General features: G+C 40.6%; 1 protein-coding gene across 1 annotated transcript in view; it reads right to left on the reverse strand.

Moving 5' to 3' along the window:
* Positions 1-1,633: 1,633 nt before the first annotated feature.
* Positions 1,634-18,418, reverse strand: part of UBL3 (ubiquitin like 3) — a 227,857-nt gene continuing 211,072 nt past the window's right edge. Inside the window, exons 4-5 of the mRNA XM_030200355.1 lie at positions 14,297-14,374; positions 1,634-3,395 (exon numbers count right to left, since the gene is read on the reverse strand). Coding sequence (XP_030056215.1) covers positions 3,343-3,395; positions 14,297-14,374 — 131 coding nt within the window. The 3' untranslated portion in view covers positions 1,634-3,342. The remainder of the gene's footprint in view (positions 3,396-14,296; positions 14,375-18,418) is intronic.

The raw sequence follows: 18,418 nt of genomic DNA on the forward strand, positions 1-18,418 counted from the left end.
TGTGGAAATTTGAAACATTACCTCCAAAGCCAACAAAGAGTGCTATGGCGGGAGTGGACCATAATATTTCTGGTGCCCATCCAAAAAAAGTCAGCATGTCAACACAGATTTAGTTTCACACTGAGGGGTCCTTTTACTAAGGTGTGCTGAAAAATGGCCTGCGCTAGTGTAGATGCATGTATTGGACACGTGCAGGTCCATTTTTCAGCGCGCCTGAAAAAAAGGCCTATTTTTTTTTTTGGTTGACGTGCGGCAAAATAAAAATTGGAGTGTCCATTTTGGGCTTGAGACCTTACCGCCACCCATTGACCAAGTGGTAAAGTCTCATTCGTTAGCCAGGTGGTAATGGTCTACGTGCATACAATGCTGGTTAGCGCTGCATGTCGAAAATTTTCTGGCGCGCGTAAAAAATGCAAAGCCTAGTTCAAAACTGACACGCGTACATGGCTTAGTGAAAAGGCCCCTAAAAGAGGGTAAAGTGTGGTAATTAATTTCAAATTTTATTATCTATTATTCATGTAGGTATATCTTGAACCACAAATATTGGGAAATACCAACATGCTGAACAGTCACATATAGACAGAGCTCCTCTGGGATATGCTAGACGGCAAATTAAGGAAGTAAAATTTCTTTTGTTTCTCCTATTACTGTGCACAGTTCAACTTTCCTGAACTTCCATTTCTGTTTTATATATTTTGATTTATAACTTGCTTTTTAACACCCAAAAGCTAAAAAAAAAAAAAAAAAAAATTATAAACATATCACCTTCTTTCTTTATCAACCAAACCTCGACTCACCAATTTGACTTCCAAGTATGAGGTGTGCGGTTTTTTTTTTTTAAAACCGTATATTTTAAGAAGTTAATAGTTTTCATATCAAAATATAAATTCTATTTAAGTATGCTAGCGAGTATTAGCATTTTGAAATCTAACAGCAGATGCCACAAAAATGTGTAGTCTTATTATTTATGGGTGTACAGTGTAGAGAGTTGCACGAGGACAGAAATCTAACCTGCCCCCATTGAATCTTACCTGATCCCACCTATCCCCGCAAGGATTTAATGACATCTCTCTGGGTTCAAGCCGCAGCACTGCAGGCAAGGAAGGAACGGACACAACTTGGAACACTCTGGTGCGAACATGAATAGACTTGTCTCTGATTCGCTGGCACTGTGTGCTGACAGGTTGCCATATGCACACGCCAGGTCAGGTGACCTCTGATGATTGTATCTGTCAGAGCTGAAGCCTGCGCATCAGCCCAGGAGCAGAGAGGGGTAATTGAAGACTTTTCTCATCTGCGCTGTTAAAGCGAGGAGGCGTCGGCTGTGGCACTCGAAGAACTTGGTAGGTGACAGGCTGGCGCAGGTACCATTTACACGAGATCCCTACAGAAACTGCTTCCATCCTCATGATAGTCCCATAGCCCCAGAGGGGATTCCTGCAAACCTCATCCCCATGCAGGTCTCTAAAACAGTGATTAATGTGTTATTATTCAGTTTGTAGTAGTTGTAAAAACAACTTGAAGAAAACAGAATTACACAAACCTCTTCTTTCTTTGCAAACAACCTTATTTTCTGAAGGAATTATATTCTAGGAAATCAGTTTAAAGAAAAAAAATCTATTGAGCTGCAACATGCACTACAATATTATTTTTATTTAGTTTACAGAAGAATCTATCAGTACAAGTTGCAGAAAGAAAATGCTTAGTGCTATTTACAGTTGATTTTAAAACTCTGCTCTATACAAATTTAATTCATATCAGTATGAACAATATATTTGTAATACCTAATGCATATAAAGCATTGTTAGAGCAATAACCATGAATAAAATAACCTGATTACATTTAAATGATGTAGACCATTTCAAAAACTATTACATAAAACATTTTATCAGGTGGGGATAGTTTTATTAAGTATACAGAACACAATGTCAACCTGTGACTTTTTTTTTTAAAGGCTAAAGCTATTTATATTGAATATTGTTCTGTTATGCTACACGCCAATCTATACTTAAAATTCTATAGTTATGTATTTTATAAGATTTTTATTAAATATATTCTACACATATCTGTAATTTCAACCAGGAAGCTTTTTCTCCCCATTGAAAAAAATATAAAACTTTTATATTTTTACAGGTTTAGATGAAACTAGCTCATGCTTTAATGCTGTGCAAATTTCTTTAGCATATCATCTCTTAAATTAACTTCTAAGCAACAAAAGAATGGCAATTTTTTAAAGAATGCTTTTTTTTTTTCTAAAATCGGCTTCATTTTAGTACAATTGCGAGCACTAATACAAATGCAGGTTACAAAAAAAAAACAAAAAAAACATATCAGTACTATGGCAAGGATTGTAATATTTTTATCTTAAGAATTTCTCTGAAGTCTCTAATGAATTAGCATGATATGGGACACTAAGGGAAGGCGAATAAGAATTACCAAAATACATCAATTGCCAATATTCAAATACATAAAACTGATAAGTAAATGAGGTCTTCTAATATTTATGCACAATAACAAAAACGCCTAAGAATTATATTACCCCTCCCGTATTAAGGCTAGGAAGTGCACTCTCTACCCTTGCTTGTGCTATATGAACAAGCACCCAACTTATGCATTGGTGCACTAGATAGTGACAAACAGAAGAGTGATTCAACAGCCCTCCACAGAGTGCTTTTAATTACAGGCACGTTTAGTTTGTTTTTATGCAGTCACTGCAATGAAAGCATTTTACAGTCATTCTTTGTTACGTTAGCATTCTGTGGCGATTTGACCACCAGGGTTGAAGTTAGGTGGAATGCCTTTCATAGTTTTGATCTGAACACTAAGTTCTTGTCAACTAATAGTGTTTTCCAGTGTAGTATTTCACACCTTATTTTATTTACAGGTGTTTGCATGGTTACAGATTTCTGCTGATAAGAGATATGTTGCTAACCATTTGTTTTAGTGCAAAGTGAATCTACAAAGCTGCTTAGATTGGTAACTCGAGTTAATGAAGATTCTTTGTTGTTGATACAAAATTATTCTTGCTGTGGAAGAGAAAACACTTACGTTCTTTTTTTTTTCCCTAGAGACTGAATACAGTTGAAAATCTGATACATACCACAATATTATTCAACACAAGCAAAATATTAAAAGTTGAAAAAAAAATCAGAATAAAAATGTTTTTCACTCTCTTTTCAAGAAAAGAGAAGTATGTGACAGCATTCGTGTAATAGTTCAGTTCCATGGATTTTACAGACAGGTTGAATCCTAGGGGTCTCTGAAGCAATGTTGGCTCTCTTCTATTCCAGCAGCATGAAGGACAAAGACTATATTACATCACACTTAGTAGACGGATACTTTTTACAGGATTACACAGCAATTGCTCTCTCCAGTCTTTTCTCGGTTCCTTTGCCCTGTAGATAATGAAGATAAATGTTTGTTGATTAAATTAAGACAAACATTGTTTTCTTTGTTAAGACAAATGCAACCCCTTCAATAATACAAGAAACTCTACAGAGTTTACATTTTGTAAATTACTTCCTCCACCCCCTCTTACCTACAGAGCTGCAGAGATGTATAGTGACAAGCTACTATTTATTTTTTGACTATAGACAGGTAATCCATTACTTAAAATTTAAGAACAGAATAAGAAAACAACCACTATGTTTCACTTTGGTTAGGTTTGTAGGTAAGGTAAGTCTTCCAAATTTTGTGGCTTTAGCAGTACTGAGAGGGTTTCCATGAGTCCACACAGACATGATGGCACTCAACAACACTCTCACCAAAGAACCAGGAAAAAGTACTGATACAAAAATCACTATTAATGAAGAGAAGCTCCCTCAGAAAAATAAACACCCACGTGATAGTCTTAATAGACCACTGACGGAGTGAAATATAGCACTTCATTCATCAGGTGGCTCACTCTTCCTGTGATTTTTTGTATACAAAAGTGCTGTTAGTGCTCAGTGCTTATATGATTGTGCCCTTAATCACTCTACAATTTGTCTCATAAGCCAGCTTAAATAACCAACAAAATTAGTGTTGAAAAGGAATAAAGAAACTTTGTACTTATCTTAGGAGCCCAGTGTTATCAAACGCCCAGGGCTCCATGAAGTTAGTCACTTTGCCTTCATGCTCTTGCTGAAAGACCACTCTCCCCTGGAGATAAGAATTCGCTTGACACCGCGTATTTCAAAATGACTTTCCTCAGCTGGCGATAATGTAGGTAAGAGAGACAGCCCTAACCCAAGTCCCTGAGGAAAGTCGTTTTGAAACATTTTGAAAAGTCGCAAGAGGATGGTGAAAAATTGCAAGACAACTTTACGAGACTAGGAAACTGGCCATCCAAATGGCAGATGATGTTTAATGTGAGCAAGTGCAAAGTGATGCATGTGGGAAAGAGGAACCCAAACTATAGCTTCGTGATGCAATGTTCCATGTTAGGAGTCACCGACCAGGAAAAGGATCTAGGAGTCATTGGTGATACGTTGACCCTCTGCTATGTGTGCAGTGGTGGCAAAGAAAGCAAATAGAATGTTAGGTATTATTAAGAAAGGAATGGAAAATACAAATGAGGATTTTATAATGCCTTTGTATCGCTCCATGGTGCGACTGCACCTTGATTACTGTGTGCAATTCTGGTCACCACATTTCAAAAAAAAAAAAAAAAGATACAGTAGAATTAGAAAAGGTACAGAGAAAGGCGATGAAAATGATAAAGGGGATGGGATGACTTCCCTGTGAAAAAAGACTGATATGGCTAGGGCTCTTCAGCTTAGAGAAAAGACGACTGAGGGGAGATATGACAGAGATTTATAAAATAATGAGTGGAGTGGAACGGGTAGACTTGAATCGTTTGTTTACTCTTTCCAAAAATACTAGGACTAGGGGGCATGCAATGAAGCTACAAAGTAGTAAATTTAAAAGGAATCAGAGAAAACTTTTCTTCACACAACTTGTAATTAAACTCTGGAATTCTTTGCCATAGAATGTGGTAAAAGCAGTTAGTTTAGCAGTATTTAAAAAAAAGGTTTGGACAGCTTCTTAAAAGAAAAGTCCATAAGACATTAATAAAGTGAACTTGGGAACATTCACTGCTTATTTCTAGGACAAGCAGCTGTTTGGCCTCTTTCACAGAAAGAGTGGTGGATATGTGGAATGCCCTCCCGCGGGAGGTGGTGGAGATGAAAACGGTTGTGGGATAAACACAAAGGAATCCTGTTTAGGGAATGGATCCACGGAATCTTAGCGGAGATTAGGTGGCGACGCCGGTAATTGGGAAGCAAAACCAGTGCTGGGCAGACTTCTACGGTCTATGCCCTGATCGTGACTAAATAGATATGGATTGGCTGTAGTGTAAATTTTAAGGGGTTTCGACGTTAGCTTCAGAACTTAGTACAACAGTGCTGGGCAGACTTCTACGGTCTGTGCCCTGAGAATGACAAGGACAAATCAAACTCGGGTATAAAGGGAAAGGGAAATGAGACTTGATATACCGCCTTTCTGTGTTTTTTTGCAACTACATTCAAAGCAGTTTACATATTATATTCAGGTACTTATTTTGTACCAGGGGCAATGGAGGGTTAAGAGACTTGCCCAGAGTCACAAGGAGCTGCAGTGGGAATCGAACTCAGTTCCTCAGAATCAAAGTCCATTGCACTAACCACTAGGCTACTCCTCCACTCCACATACCATGTAAAATGAGTTTATCTTGTTGGGCAGACTGGATGGACCATTTGGCCTTTATCTGCCATCATGTTTCTATGTTAGCCTTCCCTCCATCTTATTCTCCCGTATCATACAGTTTCTCAATATTACCCAAAAAACAGCAAAGAAGGGAGAGCTATCTTATATCAGCTAAAAAATAGGTTACAAATAGATTTTGGAAATTTAGCTCATGCCTTTTTAGTAGTAGCTCAAGACGTTACCATTCAGGTACAATAGATTTCTTCCCTGTCTCCAGAAGGCAATTCTGTAAAGGGTGCCAAACTTGGCATCAAGAAATGAGCACCAGAAACAATAGTGCCAAGCGGTACTCTATAATTGCAAGTATGGGGGTATGTGCCGTTATAGAATACGGGAATAGGGAGGGAGATAAGTTGCAATATGTAGCCATGAGCACTTACACTATGTCAATGGAAGCACACTTGCATGTAACAAACTACGGTATGTGCAACTCTGACAGTCCAGCCCGTTGCTTGCCCATGCTTCATCCTCACATATGCCCCCCTCACATATACATGAGAATGGCAATGCTCACGTATGTTTCAGAATAGTGCCAACCACATATGCAGCTTAAGTGCCAATTAGTGGCACCTCTTACCTGCGTATGTGATAGTATTCTCTAACATGCACAGGTATATGGTGCCTTCCCATAGGCACCATAAATTAGTCTATAAATAAGCCTATAAATTAGACTTGCCCTTTAAGCATATATCAGAGGCAAGATGAAATTTATCCATACCTGTTGATTCCTTTCTTTGAGTCCTGCAAGACTAGTCCAGATGAATGGTTTGTGTCCCCCTCCTACCAGAAACTAAAACTGTTCCAATGACATCATCAGTATAAGGGCTAGTGTAGGCTGGAATCCTTCAGTAGGCTAATGCTCAAGCAGAACAGGAGCTATTCCTTAAGCCAGTGGTCTCCAACCTTTTTCATGTAAAGGGCCGCAAAGTGGACACGAGAAAGCTCCGGGGGTACCAAAAGATTTTAGGCTTACACCTAATTTTGATTTTACAAGAATATATTTAAAAAAAATTTTCACTTTACTTTGGCTTACTAACAGTTGCAAAACCCATATCCCTCATCTATGTGTCCTTACCAAGGTGCAGCCCCCACAAAAGCAGGGGACATGCACAGAGCATCTCCGAGGGACAGGAAGGGGCTGAAGAGCTGAACAGTTGGTTTTGTTTAGCAGTTCTGGAAAGGTGAAACATTTCTCATTCTAACTGATGAGTGGTTAATAATTATCTATGGCAGAAAAATTAAACTGGCTCACCTGAAAGATGTGGCACCATAAGGCGGGTAGAGAAAAGGCCCTGCAAAGTTCTGCTGGGTAGTGTGCGCCTCATACTGACACACATGCGCACCAATGTGACCACACATGCAACGCAGGCACATATGACTCTAGTGGAGCTTCATGGGGCCTTTTCTCTACCCGCCTTCTGATGGTGCCACATCCTTAGGTGAGACAATTCAAATTTTATGACTTGATTATGGGGCCACAAAAATGGACTGCTGGGGCCGCATGAGTTGGAGACCTCTGCCTTAAGCCTTCCTTTTTTTTTTTTTTTTTTTAAATCCTGTCAGGAACCTAAGAGAACTGAACAATAATCATACATCTAGTTTTTCCTAGACATAGCCAGGTGGCAGACCAAGTCCCAGATCCCTTCACCACAGTCTACCTAGGTGGATCCTGGACTGGTCTTGTAGGACTCAAGGAAAGGAAATTAACAGGTATGAATAAGTTTCACATTCCTTTTCATCATGCTAGACCAGATCAGATGAATGGGATGTTCAAAAGCAGCCCTTACAGGGTGGGGGAAGAGAAAGCCCCCTGCATAACTGCTCTGTCAAAGATCGCATTGCCCTTTGCCAGCACATCAATCTTCTAGTGCTTTACAAAGGAATGCAGCGATGACCAGGTCGCTGCTCTTCAGATATCTTCCAGTGAAACCACAAGGCCTCAATTCAGAATGTCACTTGCGCACCTGAGTGGTGCACGCCTGTCGTCCCTTCAAGACCACCTTGTGCTAAATAATAGAGCCACCTCTATAGCTGACAATCCAGCATGCTATGGAGAATTTAGAGGCCACTATAAATGTTTTAAAATCTATTTCTATTTCAGAGAATTTGGTATAGGGATCTTAACAGTACGAAACACAGCAGTTTACAATATACAAAGCAAATTAATATAATAGTTGTGTGTATATAAGGATAGATAAGGATGGGCAGCCACAGAAGTCCCTGAATATGCCCTTGAACATAAAGAGTTTAGGACCAAATCTTGGTTCAAAACCCTTTGCAGGAAGGTCAGGATGGAAGACAATTGAGCCAACTTAGGGGAGAGCTGGTGCTCAAAGCACCAGTGGTCTAACCTCTAGACATAAGCCTGCAGCGTGGACTGCCTGCTAGGCTTAAGCAGGATGAAAATAAAGTGTGATGAACATCCCTTGATTTCCAAGCAGTGCCTCTCAAGGGCCATGCTGTAAGCCAGAAGGGCTTAGGATTTCTCCATGAGGACCGGACCTTGTCTTAGGCCCTCCTTTCTTGTGGGATGGGGGTCTCTCCAGAAGGCACACATCAGAAGTCTGCGTACCGCAGAGGAGGCTAGTCTAAGACCGGTAGGATGACCAAAAAAGGATGACTGGTATTCTGATGGAGAACCCTGACAAACAAAGCCTGCAAGGGAACACACAGAAGCTCCTGCTTGGACAGGGATGCATCGAGGTGTCGTTTCCTGCCTAAGTGGCTTCTCTACTGTGACTGAAGGAGAGAGAGCATCATGTGTTTCACTTTTTCACCATCAGATCATAACAGGCCACCCAGTGCTTGACCATGAGCTGGAAGGCTTCTGGATTGAACTCCTATTTCCCTGGGTCCAAGGCATGCTGACACAGAAGTCTGCCTGTACATTTCTCAGTGCCCAAAATGGGGTAAATTCTCAAAAGGTCGCTGAATGTTTTGTGCTGGGGTGATGTGCCATTACAGAACTTGCACTTAGCGCACAACTCCTGTTACAGAATACTAGCGTAAATCTGCATTTATGTGCCTAACTTTAGATGCAAGAACTTAATGCCAGCTCAATGGCTGGCATAAATGCTTATGCTTAACTGTATGCAGTTAGCAGTTAACATCTATTCTATAACCCATGCGCGAGCAGCCTGATATGCCTCATCTCGCATGCAACTGTCAAGTATCTAATGTTCAACAATCCCATTCCTCCAAATTTCTTGGGAGTCTGGATGATCTCCATGGGTAACCTTGGCTTCTTCCCTCTCCACAAAAACATCTGCACCAATCTGTGAAACTGCCTCAGTTCTCTGTTTTGTAAGTATAATGGCAGCAATTGAAATGTGTATAACCATCGGGGAATGATGATCATATTAATAAGATGAACCCGTCTCCATAGAGAGCTAGGATAAACTTGCCAGATCTGCAATTGTCTAGCGGTGTCAGATAACAAGGTCTGCAAATTCACAGAATACAATTTGGTTAGATCTGCCGGTAAGTGTATGCCTAGGTATTTAAGAGTTGTGTCTGCCCATTGGAGAGGGAATTTCCCATTCCATCCCCCCTCACTTTTTCCTCGTTTGGAAGGGCCTTGGATTTTTCCAAATTTAGAGTAAATCCAGAGAACTGACCAAATATACGTATCACTGTAAGCAAGTTAGAAAGCGAGGTCTCTGGATCCGTCAGGGTAAGAACTAGATCATCAGTAAAAGCCAATACTTTTACCTCTTGCCCTCTCATTACCATTCCCTTGATGGTCACATCCTGACTTATTTTACGAATCAAGGGTTCGATGCAAAGCACAAATACTAAGGGGGATAGGGGGCAGCCCTGGCGAGTTACTCTTTGTATCTGGAATTGTGATGTGCGTTCTCCATTCACTAAGATTTGTGCCCTAGGGTGAAGGTATAAAGTTTTAATGGCATTCAAAAACCACCCCCCGATGCCCGCCCTTTCTAATATCAGGTACATGTATTCCCACCTCACTTTGTCAAACGCTTTTTCTGCGTCTAGGCTAACTGCTATTGTGTGATGACCCTGCTTCCTAGTATATGGCATTGCCATCAGAATTTTCCTGACAATCCTTACAGATTGCCTGTCTCTCACAAATCCAGCCTGTTCGTCTCCTATCAACTTAGGCAGTTGTGTTGCCAGCCGGTTTGCTAACAGTTTAGCCAAGATTTTTATATCTAAATTAATGAGGGAGATCAGTCGGTAGGAATCTGCCTCATCCTTCGGTTTTCCTGGTTTTGGCAGTATAGTAATTAGGGCAGTGTTCGCATGAGGGGGCAGCTCCTTTATTTCTACCACTGATTGAATGTAAGCCATTAATGGTTTTAACAATGAAATGTGTAGAATTTTATGGAAGGCTCCTGAGAACCCATCGGTCCCATGGGCAGTTAGCAGGCGCAAATTCTTAATAATTAATTGAATTTCCTGGGCCTGCAGCGGTGCATTCAGACGTTCCTCTCCTATCAGTTTAATTTTGGGATGTTCAGCTGTGCTAAAAGGTCTTGTATTAGGGGAATGCTTATGGTGCCTTCTTCCCTATACAGGGATTGAAAATGGTTATGGAAAATCGATTTTATATGATCACTTCTATTGGTCAATCCCCCCTTCAGAGCTTTCAACGCGGACACCGTTCTAGATCCTCCCCAGTTTTTGATCAGTCTTTCAAGCAAACGTCCAGGCTTATCTTCAAACCAATATAGTTTATAGCGCTGATAAAGCATGCTTCTGTTAGTTTGCTCATGGATGTAGCTATTTTGTGCCACCTGTATGGACACCAAATTATCTTTATTGACCGCTTTGTGGTCCTGCGCATACTGCAATTGTGCTTTTTTCAATTGATTTTCGAGCCTTGTAATTTCTGCAGCCATTTGCTTCTTCCTGTGGCTTGTATAACCTATGATTTTACCCCTCAGCATTGCCTTAGCAGCTTCCCAAAATAGCTGTGGGTCCTCTACATGCTCTGAGTTATAGTTGCAGTATTCATCCCACTCCCCTTGTAGGAATTTATGAAATTCTTTGGAGTAAAAAGGAAGGAAACCTCTAACCCGAGGACTTGTAGTGGGATGGTGCAGCCAAAACCACCCATGTCATAGAGTGGTCTGAGATGGCTTCCACCCCTATGTCTGCCTCTACAATGTCAGGAAATAAATTCTGGGACACGAATGTATAATCCAATCTGGACATAGTATCATGCGCTCTGGATCTATGTGTGAATGTGCGTTCCAAAGGGTGTAATAGTCTCCATGTGTCTACCAGTCCCATTGTGCAAAGACGTCAGTACTCCTCTACCTGATCTCAACTCACCGTGTTTGGCTGTGCTACCTTGTCTAGGATCCATCACTAGGTTTATATCACCTACTACCAGTATCGGGGACTCCATGAAAGGTGCCAATTTATTCAACAGTTCAGGAAAAAGGTTTTGGTCAAAAGGTGTTGGCCCATAGATTCCTAAGAGGTAAATATCCCTACTCTGAACCCACAACTTTAAGAGTATATAGCGTCCATTTGTGTCAGTAAACATCACTTGGGAGGTGCATGCTAAAGATTTTCTAATTAATACTGCGATGCCCCCTTTGCGAGACCCTGATGAATAGAAAAACATCTCCCACCCATTTCCTCTTGTTTTAGATGTTCAGCATCGGTGAGCCTGGTTTCCTGAAGACATACAATATCACTTTTGCTCTCTTAATGGGGTATATGATCCCCCCACATTCCATGAGGTGATTTTACATGCTGATATTAACAATAAAATATTGCATATTCAAAGTTATTACACATTTGAATACTTCAGCCTCGCCCCCAAAGAGTTCTTTCTGAGCAAAAGATTCCTTGTGCACCCTCTTTCCATCCCCCACTTGCACAAAAAACTCCATCCCCCCTTTGCTCTCCTTCGTTGCACCTCCAAATTGCTAACCCCTTCCCTTTCCACCCCCTCCCCTTGCAAACAACAGAGAGCCAGCCACATTACCTCGTGGCCGCCTCTCAGAGACCACTTCTTTTGCCTTGGACCCCACCCCAACCTTGTAACATGTATATACTCCCCTTGCACAAAATTTAAACTTACTACTCCTGCTGGACTACTGAGGGAGATATCAAATTTCTCTAAAACCAGACCGTTCAATCTCTTTATACGGCATCAGCTTGCTTCTGCGAGGAGCATTCATATTTATACTTATCTCTGTGGCTTGCCTCAACTGCCATTCTTCCCTACATTTAGACTTTCTGCCATGTCCTCAATGTTCTTTAGTCCTTATTTGAACCCATTTACAGAAAGCTGATTATTCTCACTGAATCCCAAGGTAGAATGTTGTGTTTGGTCAATTGTTAAGACGCTTCAATATTATCTCCAAATTGCTGTTTCAAATCATCTCTCTTCCTCAGGAAAGTTCTGAATGCTGGCTACAAACTCCTTCGCTGCCTCAAATGACCGATATGTCTGCCAGTGTCCACTAACCTGAATCTTAAAAATTGCTGGATAGATCAGAATAAAACGACATTGCTTCACATGTAATGTTGCACATAGTGGTGTAAAGTGACGGCACTTCTCTTGTAGTGACACCGATTAGTCTTGAAATATTTTTGATTCTCCCATGTATTTCAGGGATTCTTTTCTGAAGCGGTAACCTCTCAGAATTTCCTCTTTATGAATGTAATGTAATACTTTCACAAGTATTACTGTAGGCCTTTGTGAATCGTTTTTCTGTTTTACATGCGGTGGGCCCTCTCCAAACATAATTTTCCCCAGCTGTCTGATAGTGCAAATTCCTGGGCCATCCATTTTTCCAGTTTGGAAGCTAGCAGTCTCTCTCCAACTGACTCCGGAATCCCCACAATCCTCAGATTTTGTCGCCTTGACCTGTTCTCTAGGTCTTCCAGTTTCTCTGCATGCTCTCTGACCTTCTGCTCGAGTGTTGCTATCAGTGCGGAGGTGTGTGGTGCCTGGTCCTCCAGGGACGACACTCTAGCCTCCTCCTCTCCGGTCCTTCGCATTGTATCCGCTAAAATAGTTTCCAGACCCGATAAGTGTTCAATAACCTGGCCAAACTTAGGTTCCAATGCCTTCCCCACTGCTTGTATGATCTGGTCCAGTTGTACCTCAGTAAATAACGGAGTGGGTGCGGCATGATCCTCCATCTTGTCTTTGGCCATCTTCTGTATCTCTTTCAGTTGTCTTTGTGATTTACCAGCCATTTCTCTCTTTGGAGTGTTCAGGTATCTGTCCATGCAATTCTTAATCGATATCGAGAGATTCAGCTTTTCCCGAGAGTGGTTTTATGAAGGTTTTTGTTGTGGAGGGCTCCCGGAGAGGAAAGCGTGTCCTTATCCCCTCATGGCATCACGTGATATCCTGTCATCAAAATCTTATATGCTACAACACCTTTTCCAATGGTCGTTTAAATTACTCCAGTTTTCTCCAAGCCCAACACAAATACTAAAACTGCACAACCCTTTTGAGAACATGAATACTTTAACTACTAAAACATTTAGGGCCCTGTTTACTGAGCCGTGCTAGAAGCGCGTTAGCATTTTTTAGCGCGCACTGTGTAGATGCCCATAATATTCCTATGTGCGTCTACACAGCGCGTGCTAAGTTTTAGCACACGCTAAAAACGATAGTGTACCTTAGTAAACAGGGTCCTAATTTTGGCGATATGCTCAGGGCCTGGAGAGGGTAGAAAAACAGCCTCTACTACTGTGGTCCTGAAGTTGCACTACTGGTTAAGAGTCTGCCGAGTTATCCTGGAATACTACCTCGAGGGATTTGAAGGATCACATCACCAAGATAAAAATGTAAAATTTATACACCTCTATGTAGAATTAAGTACAGATTAAAAATAAAAACAGGTGGATCCTTGCAGAGAAACATTTTACTAACACTTCTGATCTTTGCTAGCTATTTAAGGATTATGTGATCAGTTGGGCAGTTAGCAGTACAGAGTGCTATAAGATAGCACTGTTTCCTTGACACATGCTTAAAATAAAGGTAAATCTTGAGCGTACAATGCATATTTTGAAACAGTCATAGTTAGGGATGTGCACTAAACTTTTTTTTTGCTTCATTTTGATTTTTTTGCTTTGTTTTTAATTTGTTTATTCAAAATAACAACAAAAAAACAAAATGGAAAAGAAGTTTAAAATAAAATAAATATCCCTGGATCTTCCCTCTGAGGTCACACACCACATTCTCCTCAAGATAGCTAATCTTATTCTATGGGTTTTAAAGGGGAAAAGTGGGCCCATGTTGCTACTGTTTTTCAAATGGTACCATCTCACATCTGTACTATATTGAAAACAGGACCATAGTGGACAAACAAATAAGGATTATTCCTGCCCCTGACTACTTAGAGGTGGGAGTAAGACAGTGGGTGACCATGGCTTAAGAAAACAGAATATTTTTAAAGGCTTCTGTGGAATACAATATTAATGTGTAATGTAATGTTTCTGCAGGGATTGTGATGAACTCCAGGTTTTGAAAGCATAATAAAAGAATGAACAAAGAATAGAGGCAAATGCTTCTTTCAACTGATTGTCTGAGCAGTTCACTGGTCACTCCATGTCAAGTTCATCCTACCTTGAGAGTTTGGCTCTGGCAATGTCTCTCTAGCCACCAAATGCATCACCGTTGTCTTGCCAAGAGGAAGTTTTAAGGCTGTTTAATAAAACAAAAGTAATTCATTACAAATACAGTGATATTTTCCATCATTATGGAGTAAATATAATAAACATCTATCTTATAAACAAGAGTGTGATTTTCTAGACCTCAGACTATCAGCTTGAGTTGCTTACATGTCATAGGGTTTGGAATAGATATCATTACATTGTGTACCTATAACAGTTGTTTTTATTATATGTTTATTTTAGATTATTTATCTTGTGTTGTCATATTTTATTATTGTGTGTGAAGCTGCAGCCTGCCGTGCTCACTGGATACAGAGGGCTATAAGTTTTAATGTATGGTACTATAATTAACAAATAATGCTAATGACACGTGCTAATACCAGTTAGATACCTTTGCATAAAACTGGACCTATAGTAAAGTAAAATGTTAATGGCATTAGTACACAGTAATGTAGTAGCTCATATTACTATTACTTGCTATATATTTGCTACATAAAGGTAGGATATATCTAGATATTCAAATCACTTAAACTAAGTCTACAGAGACAAGACCACTGGACTATGTTTAGAAAACTGCATCTCACTCTGTCATACTGTGCCCCAAAATCTGGCCCAGTTTTACTAAGTTACAAGTTTTACTTTCTCCAAGCTGAATCAGGAGCCCTGGGGAACAACTGAGATACAGCAGTAAAGCTGCAAGCTAGGAAGCTCCTATTAGATCCCCCCCCCCCCCCCCCCCACATAGCAGACTAATTATGTCCACTGGAGGAATTACAATTAAACCAGAGGTGTACACTATCCCTACAGGATTATTTAAGGAGCAGGTACTATAATTTACTTGAAAGAGGAATGGAGAAGACAAGGAAGTCAGATGTAAGGGGAATAAGACCAGTGTTAAACATGCAGGAGCCCAGGGCAACAATCTGGGAGGGGCCTTCAGTTTCACACAGACCTGGGGGCCCCTGTAGGCTGACGGAAGGGGGCAGTGCAGTAGCTCTGTTTGCATCCCATTAATACCAGCCTTGAAGGGGAAGGATAGTTATTCTATTTAAAAAAAAAATGCAAAATAAATCAGATAAACATGATTAGACAATAACCCCCTTGTTTACTAAGCCATGCTGCAATGCTGACACAGCCCATTCAAAGCGTGGCTTAGTAAACGGGGGGGGGGGGGGGGGGGGGCAAAATTACTTCTAATGAGTGACTCAAAAAGCTAGGATTCTCTAGCTTGTAAAAGGAAGTATTCTTAGACAAGATACAGCACATGTGTACATAACGACAGCTGTAGAAAGGTTGGGAGTAAGTTCCTATCTCAAAATTAGTACTTCTGATATTAGATTTTAACTGATACACATAGATAAAGCACCCACAATGCAAAATAAATAAAAATAGGAACCACTTTTTCTAGTAGTCTCTTGTTTCTCTACTGGTCTTAGTTTCTGTGCCTTTTTCATGCTGATGGCTCCTCAGCTGCAGAAATGTATATTTGCTTCCACTAAACAGCAATGACAGTTGTCTTGTGAAAACACTGCTAACGTTGATTTGTTTGTACTCTCAATTACCCTTTCCCAAAATCAATCCCCTTCTCTCAACAACCCCCAGCACCAGTCCCCTTCTCTCATCCTCAATATATGCCAGTTAGCCCCCTTCTCCCTCTCTTTCTGTCCAAACTATATCTCCCCCTCCACATCCTCCCTTTTCCTGCAGTCCTGTAAAGTGTGCGAGAGTTGATGACAGCAGTATCCTGAAGACAGGTTGCATTTGGCCAGGCCCTGGGTCTTTGCTGTGCTGTGTCCCACCTCCTCTGATGCAACTTCTTGTGGGCGAGATGGGGTAGAGGGGAAGACCCAGGGCCTGGTTGAAGGCAACATGTCTTCAAGCTGCTGCTGCCACCAGCAACTCACACACTTTGGTAGAAATGTGGGGGGTGGGGGAGAAGAGAAGGAGTGATGCTGGACTTGCAAGGAGGGGGTGCAAAGGGGGGAGAGACCAGACTAGAAGGGGGCAGTTGGGGGGGGGGGGAGAGAAAGGGAGAGATGCTGGACTGGAGGGGGGAAGAGATACCAGATCCACAGGGAAGAGAGGGGACAGAAGGCTTAACCATTAGATCAGATGCTATCAGAGATTAGAGATTTTGGCGCTGTATCGCTAGCACCCCGAGCTACTGCCTCACCTGATCCAGTGGTTAAGCTGACCCTCGTAACTAGCATAATATCGACTTTTTTTAAAAATTTTATTTTTGAATACAATTTTTACAGTTTTCCAAGGATATACTGAGAATAACACACCGAAGAAAAGGACAAATATATCTTATTAAAAAAACAAAACAAACAGAAAAATATATAACCCATGACCATGCGGGAAGGAGAACAAGTTGAAAATCAAAGGAAATCTTAGGTAACTGGTATCCTGTTAATGCAATACAGTAAATAAATAGCACAGCAATACAACAGTTCCTATATTTGCGGATCTTCTGTGACTACTCAAATTGGGGAACTAGAAAGCATTTTCATACTACTCAAGGTAGAAAGCTGCACTGGTTCAAAGAAAACATACTTCACTGACTTCCACTTAATTATACATTTACATGGATATTTTAAAAAAGAAAAAGCTCAACTGAAATACAGTTGGTTTAAGTAAAAGAAAACTTTTCCTCCTTTTCTTGGTCTCTTTAGTCAGGTATGGAAACATCTGTCCTGACAGCACAGAAAAAGGATCTCTCTCTCTCTTTTTTTTTTTTTTTTAAGAAAATTCAAGAAGCCATTCACGATCCGATGGCAGTGCCAGTGAAGCAACTAAAGTTGCTTTCTCTCCCATATCTGTTTCTTGAGGTCTCAAGAACATCAGAAACATTAAGAACATCAATGTCACTAAAGTAAAATGTATTTTCTTAAATCACTCACTCTTCCTATCAAAGGAGAATGCTTTATTCAGGAATCAGTATTTCTCAGCACATAAACACTCACTCCTGCTGTTCTTTACACCCCCCCCCCCCCAAAAAAAAAAAGCAATCAGTATTTCATTCACCAATTATTTTCGTCTCAGCTAAAAAAAACTTCTTCTTTGAACCTACTCCTTGAGCCATCAGCCAATCAACTAGCTTTCAGCTGTCTCCTCATAACTGTCAGGTACACTTCCCTGCAGGCATGCCCTCCCTCTCAGTGTACATGCTCAGCAAAAACTTTCTATCAGCTAGAACATTTAACATTCACAGATTTTAAACAATCACTACTATTTATCTTTATCACTTCCCAATATCACTTGCACACCTCCTCCAAACCTCTTCTCTTTAATTAGAGCACTGTAGAAGCTCACCCAATTGTTTGGATTAAGTGGTCTATAAGTAGATTAGATTAGAACAGCTCTCCCTGCACCAGGGGCATATACAGCACTGGATGTATCTTCTCAAGCAACTTCAGCACAGCCAGAGTCTGTTTACTGTACTTCCACGAAGATAGCAATAGCAAGAGAGCTATGGCACTGATCGGAAAGAACCAGCAAAAAAAACAAACAAAAAAACCTTGGCTACTATGATGGCTACTCTTGATGTAGTCTGTTTGTATACCTCAATATACCCAAGAGGAAGCTTTGACAGTGTTGGAACATTTTTTGGATAATCATCCTAGGCCACATCAAGTCCCTATGGATTTTAAAAATTTTAACTAGCAAAACTTGCCTTGAAGGAAAATTTTTCTATCTATGCAGATCGGCTTTATTTACAACTATCATGGGTGGCAATGGGTGCCACATTTGCCCCCTCAGTGGCCTGTCTTTATATGACCAAATTTGGCTGAAGCAATGTTTTGATAATAAAGATTATACGATGGTATTGATGTATTAATGATGTTTTTGTTGTGTGGGCAGGGGATGCTCTAACTTTTGAATGTTTTGTTGATTGGTTAAATTCTCGGGACCCCAATATAAAATTTGCTGCCCAAAGTTCAGCCACAGAAATTTTGTTTCTTGATGTTCATATTACAAAAGAGTTGAGATCTGTTCTGACCAAGGTACATATAAAACTAACTGACAGAACACCCTGCTGCAATTTGATAGTAGTCATCCCTTGAGATTAAAA

The sequence above is a fragment of the Microcaecilia unicolor genome, chromosome 4 (assembly GCF_901765095.1).
Source record: "Microcaecilia unicolor chromosome 4, aMicUni1.1, whole genome shotgun sequence".
In the NCBI taxonomy this organism is placed as follows: Eukaryota; Metazoa; Chordata; class Amphibia; order Gymnophiona; family Siphonopidae; genus Microcaecilia; species Microcaecilia unicolor.